We start from the raw sequence: 13,867 nt of genomic DNA on the forward strand, positions 1-13,867 counted from the left end.
TTGGCTTCACTTTAACTTGTTTCCTGAACAGAACCAGAGCCCAATCCAGGATCATGGCAGTTTAACAATGTTCACACTGACCTACATTTGTTAGAAGAAGAAAAATGAGGAATATTTCACTTAAGCACACATTTTATTTCATGTTTAAGTGCGTTGTCTGTCTGACTGACTGGCCAATAATCTAAATTTACGGGCTGTACTTTATTTAGATTCTTTCTTGGTCATTGTTTAAAAATATCTATTATTGTAAAACACAAGCTTTGTGAGTCTTCCCGCATTTTTCTAAAAGTTGAGTGATTTTTTTTTTTGTTGATATGCTGCAAAAAAATATAATTCAGAAAATTATTATCAATACTTTCCGATACTGGTGAAGTGATGTCCTAATAAATATCAAACATCTGTGACATCAGCAATCTTGTAAAAACATATATCCAAATATTTCACATTTTCACACTGTTATTTTCCATTTGTTTTAATTTAAAGGATCATTTGCTTTGAATTGCATTCAGTTAAAATGTAATTAAACGTTAAAGGTTTAAAAGGGTTTGCAAAATTTGTACTTTTTTTAAGATTAAAGGGTGCCTTACACCTATATTTGGTCAATGCTGGGCCTTTGGTTAATCCTGTTAACACACTCAACAATACTGTGGGACATTTATCATTTTTTGGCCAGAGGAAAAACCAAAATGAAATGTAAAGGAATAAGGAACTCAGTGTGTCACATGGAAAGACATCTGTTCCTATAGAGCTTTTACACACTACACACTCAACTCTATTGTAAAAGACAGTTGATCAAACACACATTTGTTCACCTTAGCTAGTTGTATGCAAATCTGGCCAAAAGTGCCTCAAGATCCTCTAATTAAAGAAGGATCTTAAAGACATCTTAAACACAGCTGTTTCCTGAATGAGCATCTTCCTAAGCAGACCATCAGTCACAGTAATGAGGCTCCAAGAGTGAAAATGACAGTAAATGCAGCATCAGGCCCTGGGGGATGCATTTTCAACCGTTAAAGCTAATGCATGCAGTAAACTGAAGTGATCCCGGTGGAGGATGTGGTTCTGAGATGCTATAGCATCTGTTTAAAAAAAAAATAAAAAATTAAACACTGGTAAAAGAAACCAACTGTGCTAATGTATGTAAAAGGTCTACAGATGCTATCACGCATTTAGCAGTTTATTTGAACAGACGCGTCATAGCTAATCAGCACCTTTTTACTCGACTGTTTGAACACCAGGGTCGTCTGTGAAATCCTGGTCAGTGCCTCTTGGCCCTCTGAGCGCTCTGGGTGCAAGAGGCACAGCAGGCCGTCTTGTAATAGGCGTAGACACAAAGCCTGGCCTGTACTACCATCATGCAGTTGTGACGTCTGTCTCGGCAGTTTTCATCTGTGAACAGAAGTTGGAGGACATTGAGGTCAGCTTGGCCAACGACAGACGTGCATACTGTACATTCCAGGTCTCACCCAGGAAACACTGACCTGAGACCTGTGGGCTGCAGGGGATGGTGTTGCAAATTTGCTCCTGATCAGGTTTGGTTGTAGGATCACAATCATAGCTGTGCCTTTTGTCTGGATTTAGACATCGAACTTCTCGCATCTGTAAGCCCTTCCCACAGGAACGGGAGCACTGGCAAAACCAATATGGATTTAAAAATGGAGAAGGAATACAAAAGGTATTTTGCAGAGTTTAAACTGCACAGTCAGATCTTTGGGTTACACTTTACGTTTTATACATAAGGCATATGATACGCTGTCACTACTATGACATGACACCCGTCATTAACATGAGGTGTCATGAGGGCTGTCATTAACTGTCGTTTGTTACCCTAACCCTTCGTTACCCTAACCCAGGGATGGGCAATTCTATCTATGCCATTGAATCTGACCCGAGGGCCACATTATCAACATTCGTGTCGGCATTTAGAATAATGACCAATCAGAGCATTAATACGGGGGAAAAGTCTTTTTTTTTTTTGTGTTCTTGTTGTAATTGTGTTAAAGTCACTTTCTGTATTTTTGTTCTTCTTTTCTGCATTTTTCTGTCATTTTTGTGCAATTTTGTTGACAGTTTGTGTCTTTGTTATTTTGTGTTTTACGAGTCATTTTGTGTATTTTGCTCATGATTTCTGTGTTTAGGGAGTTATTTTGTGTATTAAGTCGGGCTTTATATTCCTTCCAAATTCTTGAAATAAAATTTTTGGAGATTTGTCTTGGGGTATGTCAGCCTCATGTATAAAACTTCAAGTAAAGTGTAACCGATCTTTGTTTGTTGATATTTTATCCCTCACCGCGCTCCACTCTGTAGTGAACCATCGGGACTCGCACTCGCCCATCTCACACTCCTGGACCGCGACAGGCTTGTCCAGATGAGCACACTGAGAGGGTTGCACCACTGTGTAATCATTTCCTAATTTCTGAACACAAATGTTGTCTCGCCGCTGAGTTCCATTCCCACATTGAACATTACACTGAAAAAAAAAAAAAAAAAAAAAGACAAATCAGTCAAAACATTGAGCGGATAAACAATTATTTATGCACTTCGAAAGTAGGTGGGTGGATGCTGAAATAAATATTAGCAGCTTTTAAAAAAAAACTTCTGTATTATCTCAGCAGCAATGGACAAAGGAGGAGTGCTAACAGGCATGTTAGAGTCCGATACGTAGCAATGACCCCAATTATTATAGAAAAAATGTAACAAACCCTCAAGATGTAATAACTGGTCAATAATATAACAAAAGTGCTGAGCACAAAATGTAATAAAAATTTTTTTAAAAATGTAATAAATCCAAAATGTTACAACTGGTCAATGATGTAACATGATGTTGAGCCCAAAACGTAAAAACTGTTCAAATTCCGGGTTTATGTGATGTAAAAAAAGGACACCAAGATAAATAAATAAGATAAAACTTTTTCGACCTTTAAAGTGACCTATAACCTGTACAATGCAATTGAAAAACAAACTGAAACCTTTCAGGGAGGTGAAGTAAAAATAAGTAACTGAGAGAATGAGGTTGCAAAACCCTTTTATAACTGGGGACGGGGCTGTGTTCAGATTTAACCAATTACATTTAAACTCATGTTAAATTGGAGTCAGCACACGCCTGTCACCATTTAAAGTGCCACTGATTAACTGATACTACACTTTACATTGAAGCAATAAGCCATTCTTTAATCCATAAATCATTGACTCACTCTATGATGTAATAAATTAGTACGCTATTAGGGAAAAAATATTTTGCCCGTCCCATAATGTAATAACAAATGCAAAATGTTTTTACGTTTTGGGCTCAGCATCTTGTTACATTATTAACCAGTTAGTACATTTTTTTCTAATAACAATTCAGGTTTTGTTGCATTTCGGGTCCTTGTTACATATCGGGCTCTAAAAAGGCACTATTTGTGTACGACTGAACCCAGGAAAGCTTTTCTGTGTCCTACCTGAGACCATGGGCTGCTGTACCACATGGTTATTGCCACACATGGACCTCCATTGCAGGCCTTCATCTCTGATGGTTTCTCCGCCACACAGTCCCCTGCTCCTCCACCCTCTCTGACACCTCCTCTAGTGAGACACACCACGTCTCGTTTCTGCACCCCAGGGCCACACTGGGCTGAACACTAATGCCACACAGTGGGAGACTGAGTTAAGTACAGCCACATGTAACATGATGGTTCTTTACTTGCTCTGTGTGTTTGTTACTCACTGTGTTGGACCAGGCAGTAAAGTACCAGTTGGTCACACAGGGACCCATGTTGCAATCTTCAGTTCCTTGTGGGCGGAGCCTAGAGTTGCATTCCTGGTCGTTCACTATGCTCCCTTGATCGCTGACACAGCGCACATTTCGCGTCCTCCGACCCACACCACAGTCCACTGAGCACTTTGCAGAGGTAAAAGACAATTGAAATATGCAGATGTTTAGATTTGCCTTGTGTTAATATTTTTGTGACTCTCGAGTGTAGTTTTGATTTTTGAAGGCCTACCGAGCTCCAATCAGATCCGACTTCCCAGTGGGAACAGAGGCTGAGTTGGCAGGTTTGCATTGACTCAGGAGGAGTGAGGCCAGCACAGCGTTGTGGGTGAACCATTGTGGAGCGGTTCCCAAAGCTCTGCCTGCACTGGAGCTGCCTCTGTTGCACGCCGGAGCCACAGGAGACGCTGCATTCAGACCAAGCACTCGCCTCCCAGCTAACAGCAACAAACAAGAAAGTATAGGGTTCAATGTGATGTAGCAACTTGAAATTTAATTTCGTTTATTATATTGTAATTATATACATTTCAAAAAGTTCAAGTTGGGCAAGTGGGTGATAGTGACATCATGTGGGATTGTTCTGAGTTTATATTCACAGATAATTAATCTATGGTTATCCTAGTCCTATTGTCGTGTGTTTTTTTCTTCTTGTTGCTGTCAGCCTTTTTACTTGGCTTTTACTTTGCTTCAGTTGATTTCTCAGCTAATGTCACTTTCTGTTGGTTACTTCTAGTTTTTTTTTTTTTACTACCACATTACTTTTGGTTTGCTATATTTCATCATTTGTTTGTACACAGCCTTTATTTAACTTTTTTTTTTAAATATCCTCACTGTCCTCCACTCATCTTGCCATCACCCTTAATCCTCACACTGCACTGGCATTTTTAATAAAGGGGTAGAAAATGTGAATAAGTTCACATTCATTGATGACCTCTAAATCTTGTGTGAGTGTAAAGGGTTTTGATCTCATTAGGGACCTAAAGGTTATACATCACAATACAGTTAAAAATAGAACATTAGTAAATTACAAGAAAAGCACATTTCAGTTTTATTTTGAAAAAAAGTAAATAAAACAATTAACTATCTTTTAACACATTTCGCATAGGATCTAGTTGAAAAAAACCTTCAGTTCTTGCAGGAGAGTTTTCCCAATTTATTAAAAGCTTACTTCTTTGAATTTTAACTCATTCTTTGACATTTCACATAGGTGCTCTGCTTCTCTTTGGATACAAATGTAATAGTTACCCCAGCTTTGTTAACATAAATTAGATACTAAATTATTAAACTTCTAAATAACAGTAGGAATTATCAAGAACAACAAAATAGATGCAATAGCTTTATAAATTACTCTTAATAAGTTATTTTTTAACTAAAAAATCTCTGTTATAAGTGTTTTCACTCACAATGGTGGGCAGGGGTGTACGTTACATGGCTCCTCTTCGGGAACAGGCCTGGCTGCAGAGTCACACTTTGTGTCTGGGACTTCCTCATCTGTGTAGCGACTTATGCACAAAGGGACTCTGTGCTGAAAGCCTGCAGGAGGCAGACACACAAACTTCATTTCTGTACTCTTGTACTTGCACTCAGTAGCCAGAGGAGGGGGACATCACATAAATCTGAATGTTGTGACAGAGCAGAGCTGTTTGATATGTGAGTTTAAAAAAAAAAAAAAAAAGATCAGGACTCTTACCTTTGCCACAGGAGGCAGAACACTCTGTAAAGCCGCCCCTCCTCCATACAAACGGAGGCTCAGTGTCGGGTGGCAGGTCCGTGCGAGGGGGGATCCGTGCATTCCTGTTGGGTGCAGAGCCTCGAGGGCGTAATCTGTCAGGTGTCCACCTGCCAAACGATGGTGAGGAGAATACAGAAGAAGAAGCGGAAGGGGAGGAGGAGGCACTGGACGGGGCTGGAATAGGAGGAGGAGCAGGAGGAGGGTCATCTATGGACACAGTCAGAGGACCTGCAAAGGATAAAAATGGAGACAAATTAAACCATACAGGAAAGGTGGAAACAGATTCAGATAAACATGACGACGGGAAAGGAGGGGAAAGAGCTAAAAAGTACAAAGAAAACATGTTGAAATATTGAGGAAGGTAGTGAGTCAGAGGCTAATGATGATATGATGAGGTCAGCGTTAAAGTAGGTAAACATGCAGACCAGATAGTCTTCCATTTAGGTCATAGTCAAACAAATAACACTTATGTACAAGCACTATTCCTTCCATTGGACCCACAACCACACCCACCCTAAATCATAAATGTGTCAATCACGCTCTGAGGACATTTCCCATCACTCCTTCAGCCAGTTGGCAATAATCAATGTGATGAAATGGATTTACAGTCTGACTCAAGGACGCTGACACCCTGACTGTGTGTGCGCCACATGCATAGAAGAAAAGGTGTGAAAGTTGAGGTGTGATGGACTCACTGCGGAGGGGTGCCCTCGCTGGCTCCCTCACACTTCCTCTGTGCAACGTGATATGAGCCTCCCTCTCTCGCTCTGACTTCCTCTCCCTCTCTCCCTCCTTCTCAGTCTTCTCCACGGGGATGTAAAACTCATAGTTGATGCCCGGGTTCTCGTTCTGGAAAATAATCTGAAGAGAACAGGAGCACAGATGAGTAATGCCCTTAAACAACTTTATACATCCCTGAAGAGAAATGTACTCGTAAATCAGTGCAAGGTCAGCAGGAGCTGCAGATTCTGCACTCTCCTCTGCTCTGGTGGGGATTTGGTGTAATGCTAGCACAGCATGCTACCACCTACTGTGACTGTGTAACCCATCTGCAAGTTTCAACACCATGGTCATGTAATTGTAAACTCAAGCCGCAGCACTTTCATTGTAGGACATAGTTTGTCAAACTGAACTTGACGGTATTACCAACTTGTTTTTTTCTGTTGTGTCTATAAATAAGATAAAACACATTTTAGACAGCACTACTTTGCCTCAGTCAGTCACTTTATATTATTCAATATCTTGCAAAAATAACTTTAACCCTCCTATTATGCTCAAATATTACACATTTTACTCTTGGGGTCAATCTGACCCCAGGGAGATTTGCCTCTTGAAAATTATTTTCAGAAAATTATTGACCAAGTTTTTGTGTCAGGCATTTTGTTTATTTGTTGAAAACATAAATAACCCCTTGATGATGAAACCTTGACCTGTTCTCTAGCGCCACCATCAGGCCAAACTTTAAAATTGGAATTAGTTCATCTTGAATATTTTTCCTCCAAATCAAACAACATTAATGACCACAAGAGTATAAACCCTATTGGTTATGTTTATGATATGACATTTCCTGCAGCGCCACCATCAGGTCAAACTCTCAGTTGTCGAGTATCTTGAAAATTGTTCCTTCAAATATTTTCTAATTTGAGCAGCACATTGAAAAAAAATTATCGTGAAAGTTTTATGCTTAATCAATTGTATTGTCGCCACCAAATTAGAATGAATCAGGAAAAATGAAGCCAAAAAAAACCAATAGACTCAAATGGGTTTAAATTGATCCCAAGGATAATAGGAGGGTTAAGGAGTTTCTATTCAGATTTGATTATCCTTAATTTGAGAGGTAAACAGGTTGCAAGAGGAAATGTTTTTGAAAACAATTAGGCACACATTTAGAGACTTTATGGGTGGATTTACATCAATTTGTTTGTTCGAGCGCAACAGCTTAAGTCGGAAGTTTCATTTGAGAGATTGTAACGCAGGAAGGAGTGAAAACTAAGAAGTTGGAAGGAAAAAAAAAAAAAAAAAAAAAAAATTGTCCTCAGTCATAGTCGCTACCATAAATTAGTTTCAGACCTTTCCAACAGTAGAACCATTTAAATGCAACAAAACCACAACATTTTAGCAGTTGCAGGGGACTCTTAAATATCCCCTCATAGCTTTCATAACTTCAGGCTGCACACGACTCCTGTTCTTAAATAAAATCTTAGCCCGAGGCACAAAATGCTACTATTAAGCCCGGCATAGTCTAATGTGGCTCAGGCTGGGGTTTACTGAAGCTGTTTTTATCCCACACTAATGCTAAAATATCGCTGCCTATCTGGAGGATCTTGACACTGAGCAGGAGAGCACAGCTTTAAGCTCACAAGAATGACATAAAGATGTGAAATACTCAGCGTGTAATTATGTTTGATCCTTATCATTAACCTAATTTTGCCTTGGTCTGATGCAGTTTGCTTATAGGGTTAAAAAAAAGTGCCTCCCAGGGCTTCGGTGCTTACATATAGCTGTAGCTGTGTGGTGGTAGGTCCTGGAGCACTGAGGGCCTCGCCTCTCTCTTCCTGCCCCTCTGCCTGGGCCCTCGGCCGGGTGTAAGTGAAAGTTGTCCCTCCTGCTTGATATACCCCAGGAGGGTCCACAGACCACCGTCCATTTACCACTGAGGCCCCAGTACCACTCCTCATAGCTGGAGAAACACAATCAAGGGTAAAAATATTACAGGGAATTAAGATTTTCCTTTATTTTTTAGGTTTGGTTTAATCTAGACCAGACATGGACAACTGGCCGCTGGGGGGCCACATGCGCCCTCAGTTTAAGTTTGTGCAGCCTCCAAAGGAACTGTTCAAAATGACACCAAAAACACACAATATTGCAACAAAAACACACAAAACTACAACAAAATCACTCAAAACTACAACAAAATTACTCAAAATGACACCAAAAACACACAAATAACTCCAAAAACACACAAAATGACACTTGAAACAACAAATAATACGCAAAACAACAAAATTATACTAAAACAATGGTAAAATAAAACAAAAACCATTGTTCTTTTCTGTATTTTCTATTATTTTTTTTTTTATCTCAGATTGGTAATCATTCCAAATGTTGACATGAATTTGAAAAATGTGGCCTCACATCAGACAATCCCAGTATTGTGGCCCCCACTCTGATAATAGTTGCTTATCCCTGATCTAGACAATTCTTTGGAAAGCTCTTGTATTTACTGTAGAAACTGGCAAAAAGACAAACACGGGTCTAGGAGGGCTGTCAAGTCAAACAAGGGGCTGGCTCGACAAACACTCATCCTTCACTTGTTCTCTTTGGCGTCCAATATTATTAGATTTATGTACCCAGAGCACAAAAAACAAAAATGTAGCGTTTGGGTCCAAGACAAATGGAGCAAATTACCGTCTGACGTGTTGTTAACTGGAGCATCAACCGGTTTCATTTAAAATGTGCCAACATGCATGTCATTTACCCAGGTAGTTGGGGCTCGCTCGTCTCTCCGTGATGTTTATGAACGTGGCTCCTGGTGGGATGTCCAGGATCTTGTGGTAACCAAGAGGAACCGTGGCATTTTGGAAACTTCCGGTCACCTTTTGACAGGAGGTTTCCTGCCCACCACACACTCCACACTTGTCAATCATGGAGCCAGAGCCAAGTACCCCATTGCAACCTTCAGTCTAGTGGGAGAAGAAAGTGAAAAGACATGAGTGATGGGTTCGACAATGAAGGAAAAGCAGGATAAGGGGAACCATTGAGGCATGGGAGAGAGACGTGGAGACAGTAGAGAGAAAAAGAAACAGTACAATTTTGTTGAGATTTTATATTCTTCACAAGTGTTTAGTTCACATCTGTTTGTGTAAATTGGTAACTCATGCTTGTTGAATCCCTGCTTGAGTAACAAGATTGAAATTAAGATAAATTCAAAGAATGAGTCCAAATAACAAAGAAAAGGCATAATTCAGAAGAAGGGGCCCCAAGTCTGAATAGACTGGTGGTGCTCGAGGGTTGAATGCCAAACCCAAAAACCTGCAGACATTGGCCTGTGACAGCCAGAATCTGGATTCTGTCAAATGCAGCTCAACAGAGAAACTTGGATGACTATAACCTACCAGACAGCGTCCTTCTACGCACACATCGTTGCTGCTGATGTTAAAGCAGGGTGTGCCATCTCGCACACGCTCCGCTTGACGAACGTAGAAGCGATAGCCAGCAGGTCTACAGGTGAGCTCGCACTGCTTGTCCACACCAACTGGAACACAAAAACAGAACATATATTGATTGTGCACTTAAAGCACATCTGAACGATGAACAACTTCCATTTCTCCTGCAGCGTGCACATTTGCACGGCTGCACAAGCTACAGGATATTCCCAAGTGACACGTTTTTTTATAAGAGCAGTGTAAACATGAGACCTAGAAAGGTAAGATATATGAGAGGAACCCAATGGAACATGAGCAGAGCATGAGAGGTACTGTATATGTAGAAACAAAGTAGAAAAAAAACAGGCTTAAAGGAAAGGAAGTAATTAAAGTCATTTTCTGTGTGTGGACTGGAGTTTGTCAATATGTTAAAAATCCAACTTTAAAAAAGCCAATTGGCCGATTAAATATGAAATGATTTGGACTGGTTATTGTTTGTGTGTGCATTTTTACAGGTTCAAGACGCAGTGAGAGCTCAAGAAGTTACCCTTATAAACTTATTGATGAGGCCTAAAACACGCAGCACACGTCTCACCCGTAACTGAGTCTTGATTTTCAAATGGATTAGATACATTAGTACATCATCCAAAAGTATTTTATATTCCCTGAGCTTACCAGTAAAAAACACACAAAATACTGTGTATTGGTACGGCATATATTCATTTTCATCACTCAAAACATGTTGTATTTTGATTAAATTTCTGATCTGGAAAAAAAAGCAGCTAAAATGTATAACTTTGTTGGCTTTAAAAAGAAAAACACAAACATTTCACTCATTATCTTCCAAATAGATATACACGTGTTTTGCCTCTGGGTTAAAAAGAGTCAAAGATGACTACAGCTACAGGAAGTGGTCCTTAGTGGCTCCGCTGTTTGTCATCTTCCTTACAGAAATGGATGGGGGTTAAAGACTGAGAGTACACATGAATGTGGTTGTGTGTGCATAAAAACTGGTGAAAAACGGGGTCTGCACGAACAAAAGTTGAATCTGTGGATTGTTTGAGGAGATTTTTGATGACAGAGGTTTAGGATTTGGAGGTTAAAGGGGTCAATTATATGATCTTATGTTACCTACCACCAAGTAGATTTATTATATTGTTTTAATCTATCAGTCATATTAACACAATTTGATTGTGGACAAAAACACAAAAAAACAGATGTTTCAGTAGAAAGAATATAGAGCCTGTCATGGTCCGGTGTGGGTGGGGGTGTGGACCCAAATGCAAGGAGAGATGGAGGCAGGATGGATGCATGGAACCAGTCCATCTTTATTTCCCAAAACATAACTTAAATCCAAAAGACAGGAGGTAGAGGGAGCAAGGACCAGAGGAGGGAAGACTATGACGTTAACAACAACGAACCAGCAAACACACTGCGACCAAGCACTCAGCTAAATAGTGGAGGAGGCCTGATTAGGAATGGGCCACACCTGGGTGAAAACATGAGGGAGCTAATCAGTCACCAACCAAGCACACAGACATCACTGGGGGGTGGAGCCACAAGCAGGAATACCTGAAACATAGACAAGAGTTAAACACATGACCAGACACAAACCGAATAAACAAAGACACAGAATAACTAAAAGAGGACCCCAAGGGCTAAATAACACACAGAGCCTGACAGAGCCTGTGTAGTGAATACACCTGAAGTCCTTGGTGCAATGGACAATGTTGCTCGTATCATTGCTCTCTAATTTTTAAACATTTATTTTTCTTGAAAGGTTTAAGAGAGAGAGAGAACTCACAGCTGTGAAAACCCTAAAATACATTTTACCTTGGAAATAGTTCACCTCCATCTTCAATAAAATGTCAGTTTATTCCTACAGACTTTTCCACTGCTTTTGCGATAACTGAGAACAAAGAGTAAAGGTCAAATACCAGACCTAAGCATCCACCTTGTGTATCCCAGAGACAAGTGTGTGGTAATGCAGTGGATTCAGTCTGAATACTTATATAACATACTACTCAAATTAACCACACACTTTTTTAAAGTAAGCTTTTATAATCTATCACTTTTCTGACTGGAGGAAGGCACTAACACTTGAGTACAGATGAATACAAAAAACAGTCCTGTGTTGGACAACTTTTCTTGTTTTTTTTATGTCTTTTTGAAGATTTTCTGGCTTTACACGTCCTGGCGATCCACAGAGAACCCTCTGTGCCTGTAAAGCACACTAAAATCAATGATCCTGCTTTTTTTTCCTGAACGTCTAAGTGATTTTTGAGGAGCATGTGTCTCGACCACCCACGAGCCCTCCTTTGTTTGAGAGCTTTCCAGCCACAATGGGGCTTTCTTCAATGTGAAAAGGTCACAAAGTTACGGATGTCCTCATAGCTTTCTTCCTCTTTCTTTACTACCAGTGAAATACAGATGGGCTGCCTTTAAACTGTGGACGACTTTTAAACACTATTTACGTATCATCCAGGCCGCGTCGTATAAAAAGATATGTTTGTTATTATGAAAGCAGTGACTGAAGAGAAGGTTTTGATGTGTAGCATTGCACAGCGTTACAAAATGATAATATATGACACAATGGTTTTCATTCCTGCTGGTAAAAGTAATCTTTATAATGTTTACACGTTTTAATAGCATTACTGGATTTGGCAGCAGGGGACATTTATCCGTTTTAGTGTTCAGTTTGTTGCTGAGTTTCTAAAGCAAAGTGTGACCATATAACACACCAAAAGGCATTCAAACAATATCCAGGGATGTTGTCTGGGTAACTGTGTAAAGTTGGAAAACACAAAGAGTGACCAAAATTCATAAAAGTAATCACTGAGAAAAACTTTATTTAGTATTAGTCGTAGTCAAAGTTTAGTCACTGGACTATTCCGGTTATAGTCTAGTTTTAGTAAACTCAATAACATTAATATTTTAGTCGATTACAGGTATAATCGACTAAAATAAAAAGCATAAAAGTTAATTTAAAAAAAAAAAAAAAGAATCAATTACCTTTTATCAGTCTGATACGATATGGTATTAACAGATTTCATGTGATCACATGAGATCTGATTGGATTTCATCCCATGTGACAAAATTGTAATTTCATTTTTATCATTAAGGGAAGTATCAGTATTTTTTAATATAGTTTTTATTCACTTATAGTCACAGTTAGTTACTGTCCCTTAACAAAATATCGTATGATGAAAATGTTTAGTCAATAAAATGAACACTAGAGAACCATGATCTCCATCTCATTCATAGGAACTTTTTGTCACGCTTTATCAGTACAATTTGTAAATGGAAGCTACCATGCCTGATCATTGGTTGAACAACTATTTTTGCAGAGGATGAGGTCCAGTGAACCCTGACTTCTGCGTTCTCTGCGAGCACTTGGTGGCTCCAGGTTGGACCACATAAAAATCGATGTCCATAAAATCTCACAGCATTCGTCTCCTTCAGCCTGTGTACATTTAATATAAGGTTTCATCCTAAAGTTCAAAAACATGTCCGTCAGATTAATTGGAGTTTTAAAGTAGTCTGTAGGAGTGAACGTGGGTCGGATTGCCTCTAAGTTTTCAGAGCTTGTACAGGCTCCAGCACTGAGCAAGTACAGACCATTCAATGTTTCAACATTTTTACAGATGAAAGTAACCAAGCTAAAGTAATCTATTTTAGAGCAGCCACCCCGTGTGCTAAACATGATATACAGTATGTTTTTTTGGAGGAAAAAGCAAAGGGAGGCAGCGTTCCCAGCCTTACTTTCCCTCCTCTTTCTGCGTCTGTCATGCTTATCTTTGAGAGATTAGAATGGAGACAATGACAGTAAAAAAAAAAGAGGGGAGATTGAAGTGGAATCCCGTTGCCACTCATGAACTCTGTCTGTCTCCTTCCCATTCCTCATCTACTGTAGTCATACTTAAGCCTGTTTTCACCATTTCCTTCATGACTTTCCTCTTTCATTTATCCTCTGCTGCTGCTGCTTTCCTCCTGCCTTTGGCACCGTCTCTGGGCTCCGAATTGCCTCCACTATCTCATTCACTGAGCTTAGTGTTCAGACAGGGTCTAAATGTACTTCCCCACTATCTCACCATCTAAACAAACTCCAGCAGTGAGAGAGAAAGAGAGAGGCAGTGGGACAGGAAGAGGGGAAGGCCGGGTGAGCAAAGAGGGGATGAGGCCTGAAAAAAAAGGGAATATTTAAGAAAAACAACACCTGCACGAGCAGCGCTTAGCGAG

At 39.8% G+C, this 13,867-nt stretch overlaps 1 protein-coding gene across 1 annotated transcript in view; it reads right to left on the reverse strand.

Annotated features, from left to right (window-relative positions):
• Window positions 1–227: 227 nt before the first annotated feature.
• The window catches only part of adamtsl4 (ADAMTS-like 4), a 41,085-nt gene continuing 27,445 nt past the window's right edge, over window positions 228–13,867 (reverse strand). Inside the window, exons 6-17 of the mRNA XM_028470665.1 lie at window positions 9,599–9,738; window positions 8,962–9,166; window positions 7,979–8,163; window positions 6,179–6,344; window positions 5,442–5,711; window positions 5,155–5,284; window positions 3,984–4,188; window positions 3,707–3,880; window positions 3,441–3,620; window positions 2,291–2,470; window positions 1,482–1,629; window positions 228–1,389 (exon numbers count right to left, since the gene is read on the reverse strand). Of these exons, the coding sequence (XP_028326466.1) occupies window positions 1,259–1,389; window positions 1,482–1,629; window positions 2,291–2,470; window positions 3,441–3,620; window positions 3,707–3,880; window positions 3,984–4,188; window positions 5,155–5,284; window positions 5,442–5,711; window positions 6,179–6,344; window positions 7,979–8,163; window positions 8,962–9,166; window positions 9,599–9,738 (2,114 nt within the window). The 3' untranslated portion in view covers window positions 228–1,258. The remainder of the gene's footprint in view (window positions 1,390–1,481; window positions 1,630–2,290; window positions 2,471–3,440; window positions 3,621–3,706; window positions 3,881–3,983; window positions 4,189–5,154; window positions 5,285–5,441; window positions 5,712–6,178; window positions 6,345–7,978; window positions 8,164–8,961; window positions 9,167–9,598; window positions 9,739–13,867) is intronic.

Source organism: Gouania willdenowi, chromosome 16 (genome assembly GCF_900634775.1).
Source record: "Gouania willdenowi chromosome 16, fGouWil2.1, whole genome shotgun sequence".
Lineage (NCBI taxonomy): Eukaryota > Metazoa > Chordata > Actinopteri > Blenniiformes > Gobiesocidae > Gouania > Gouania willdenowi.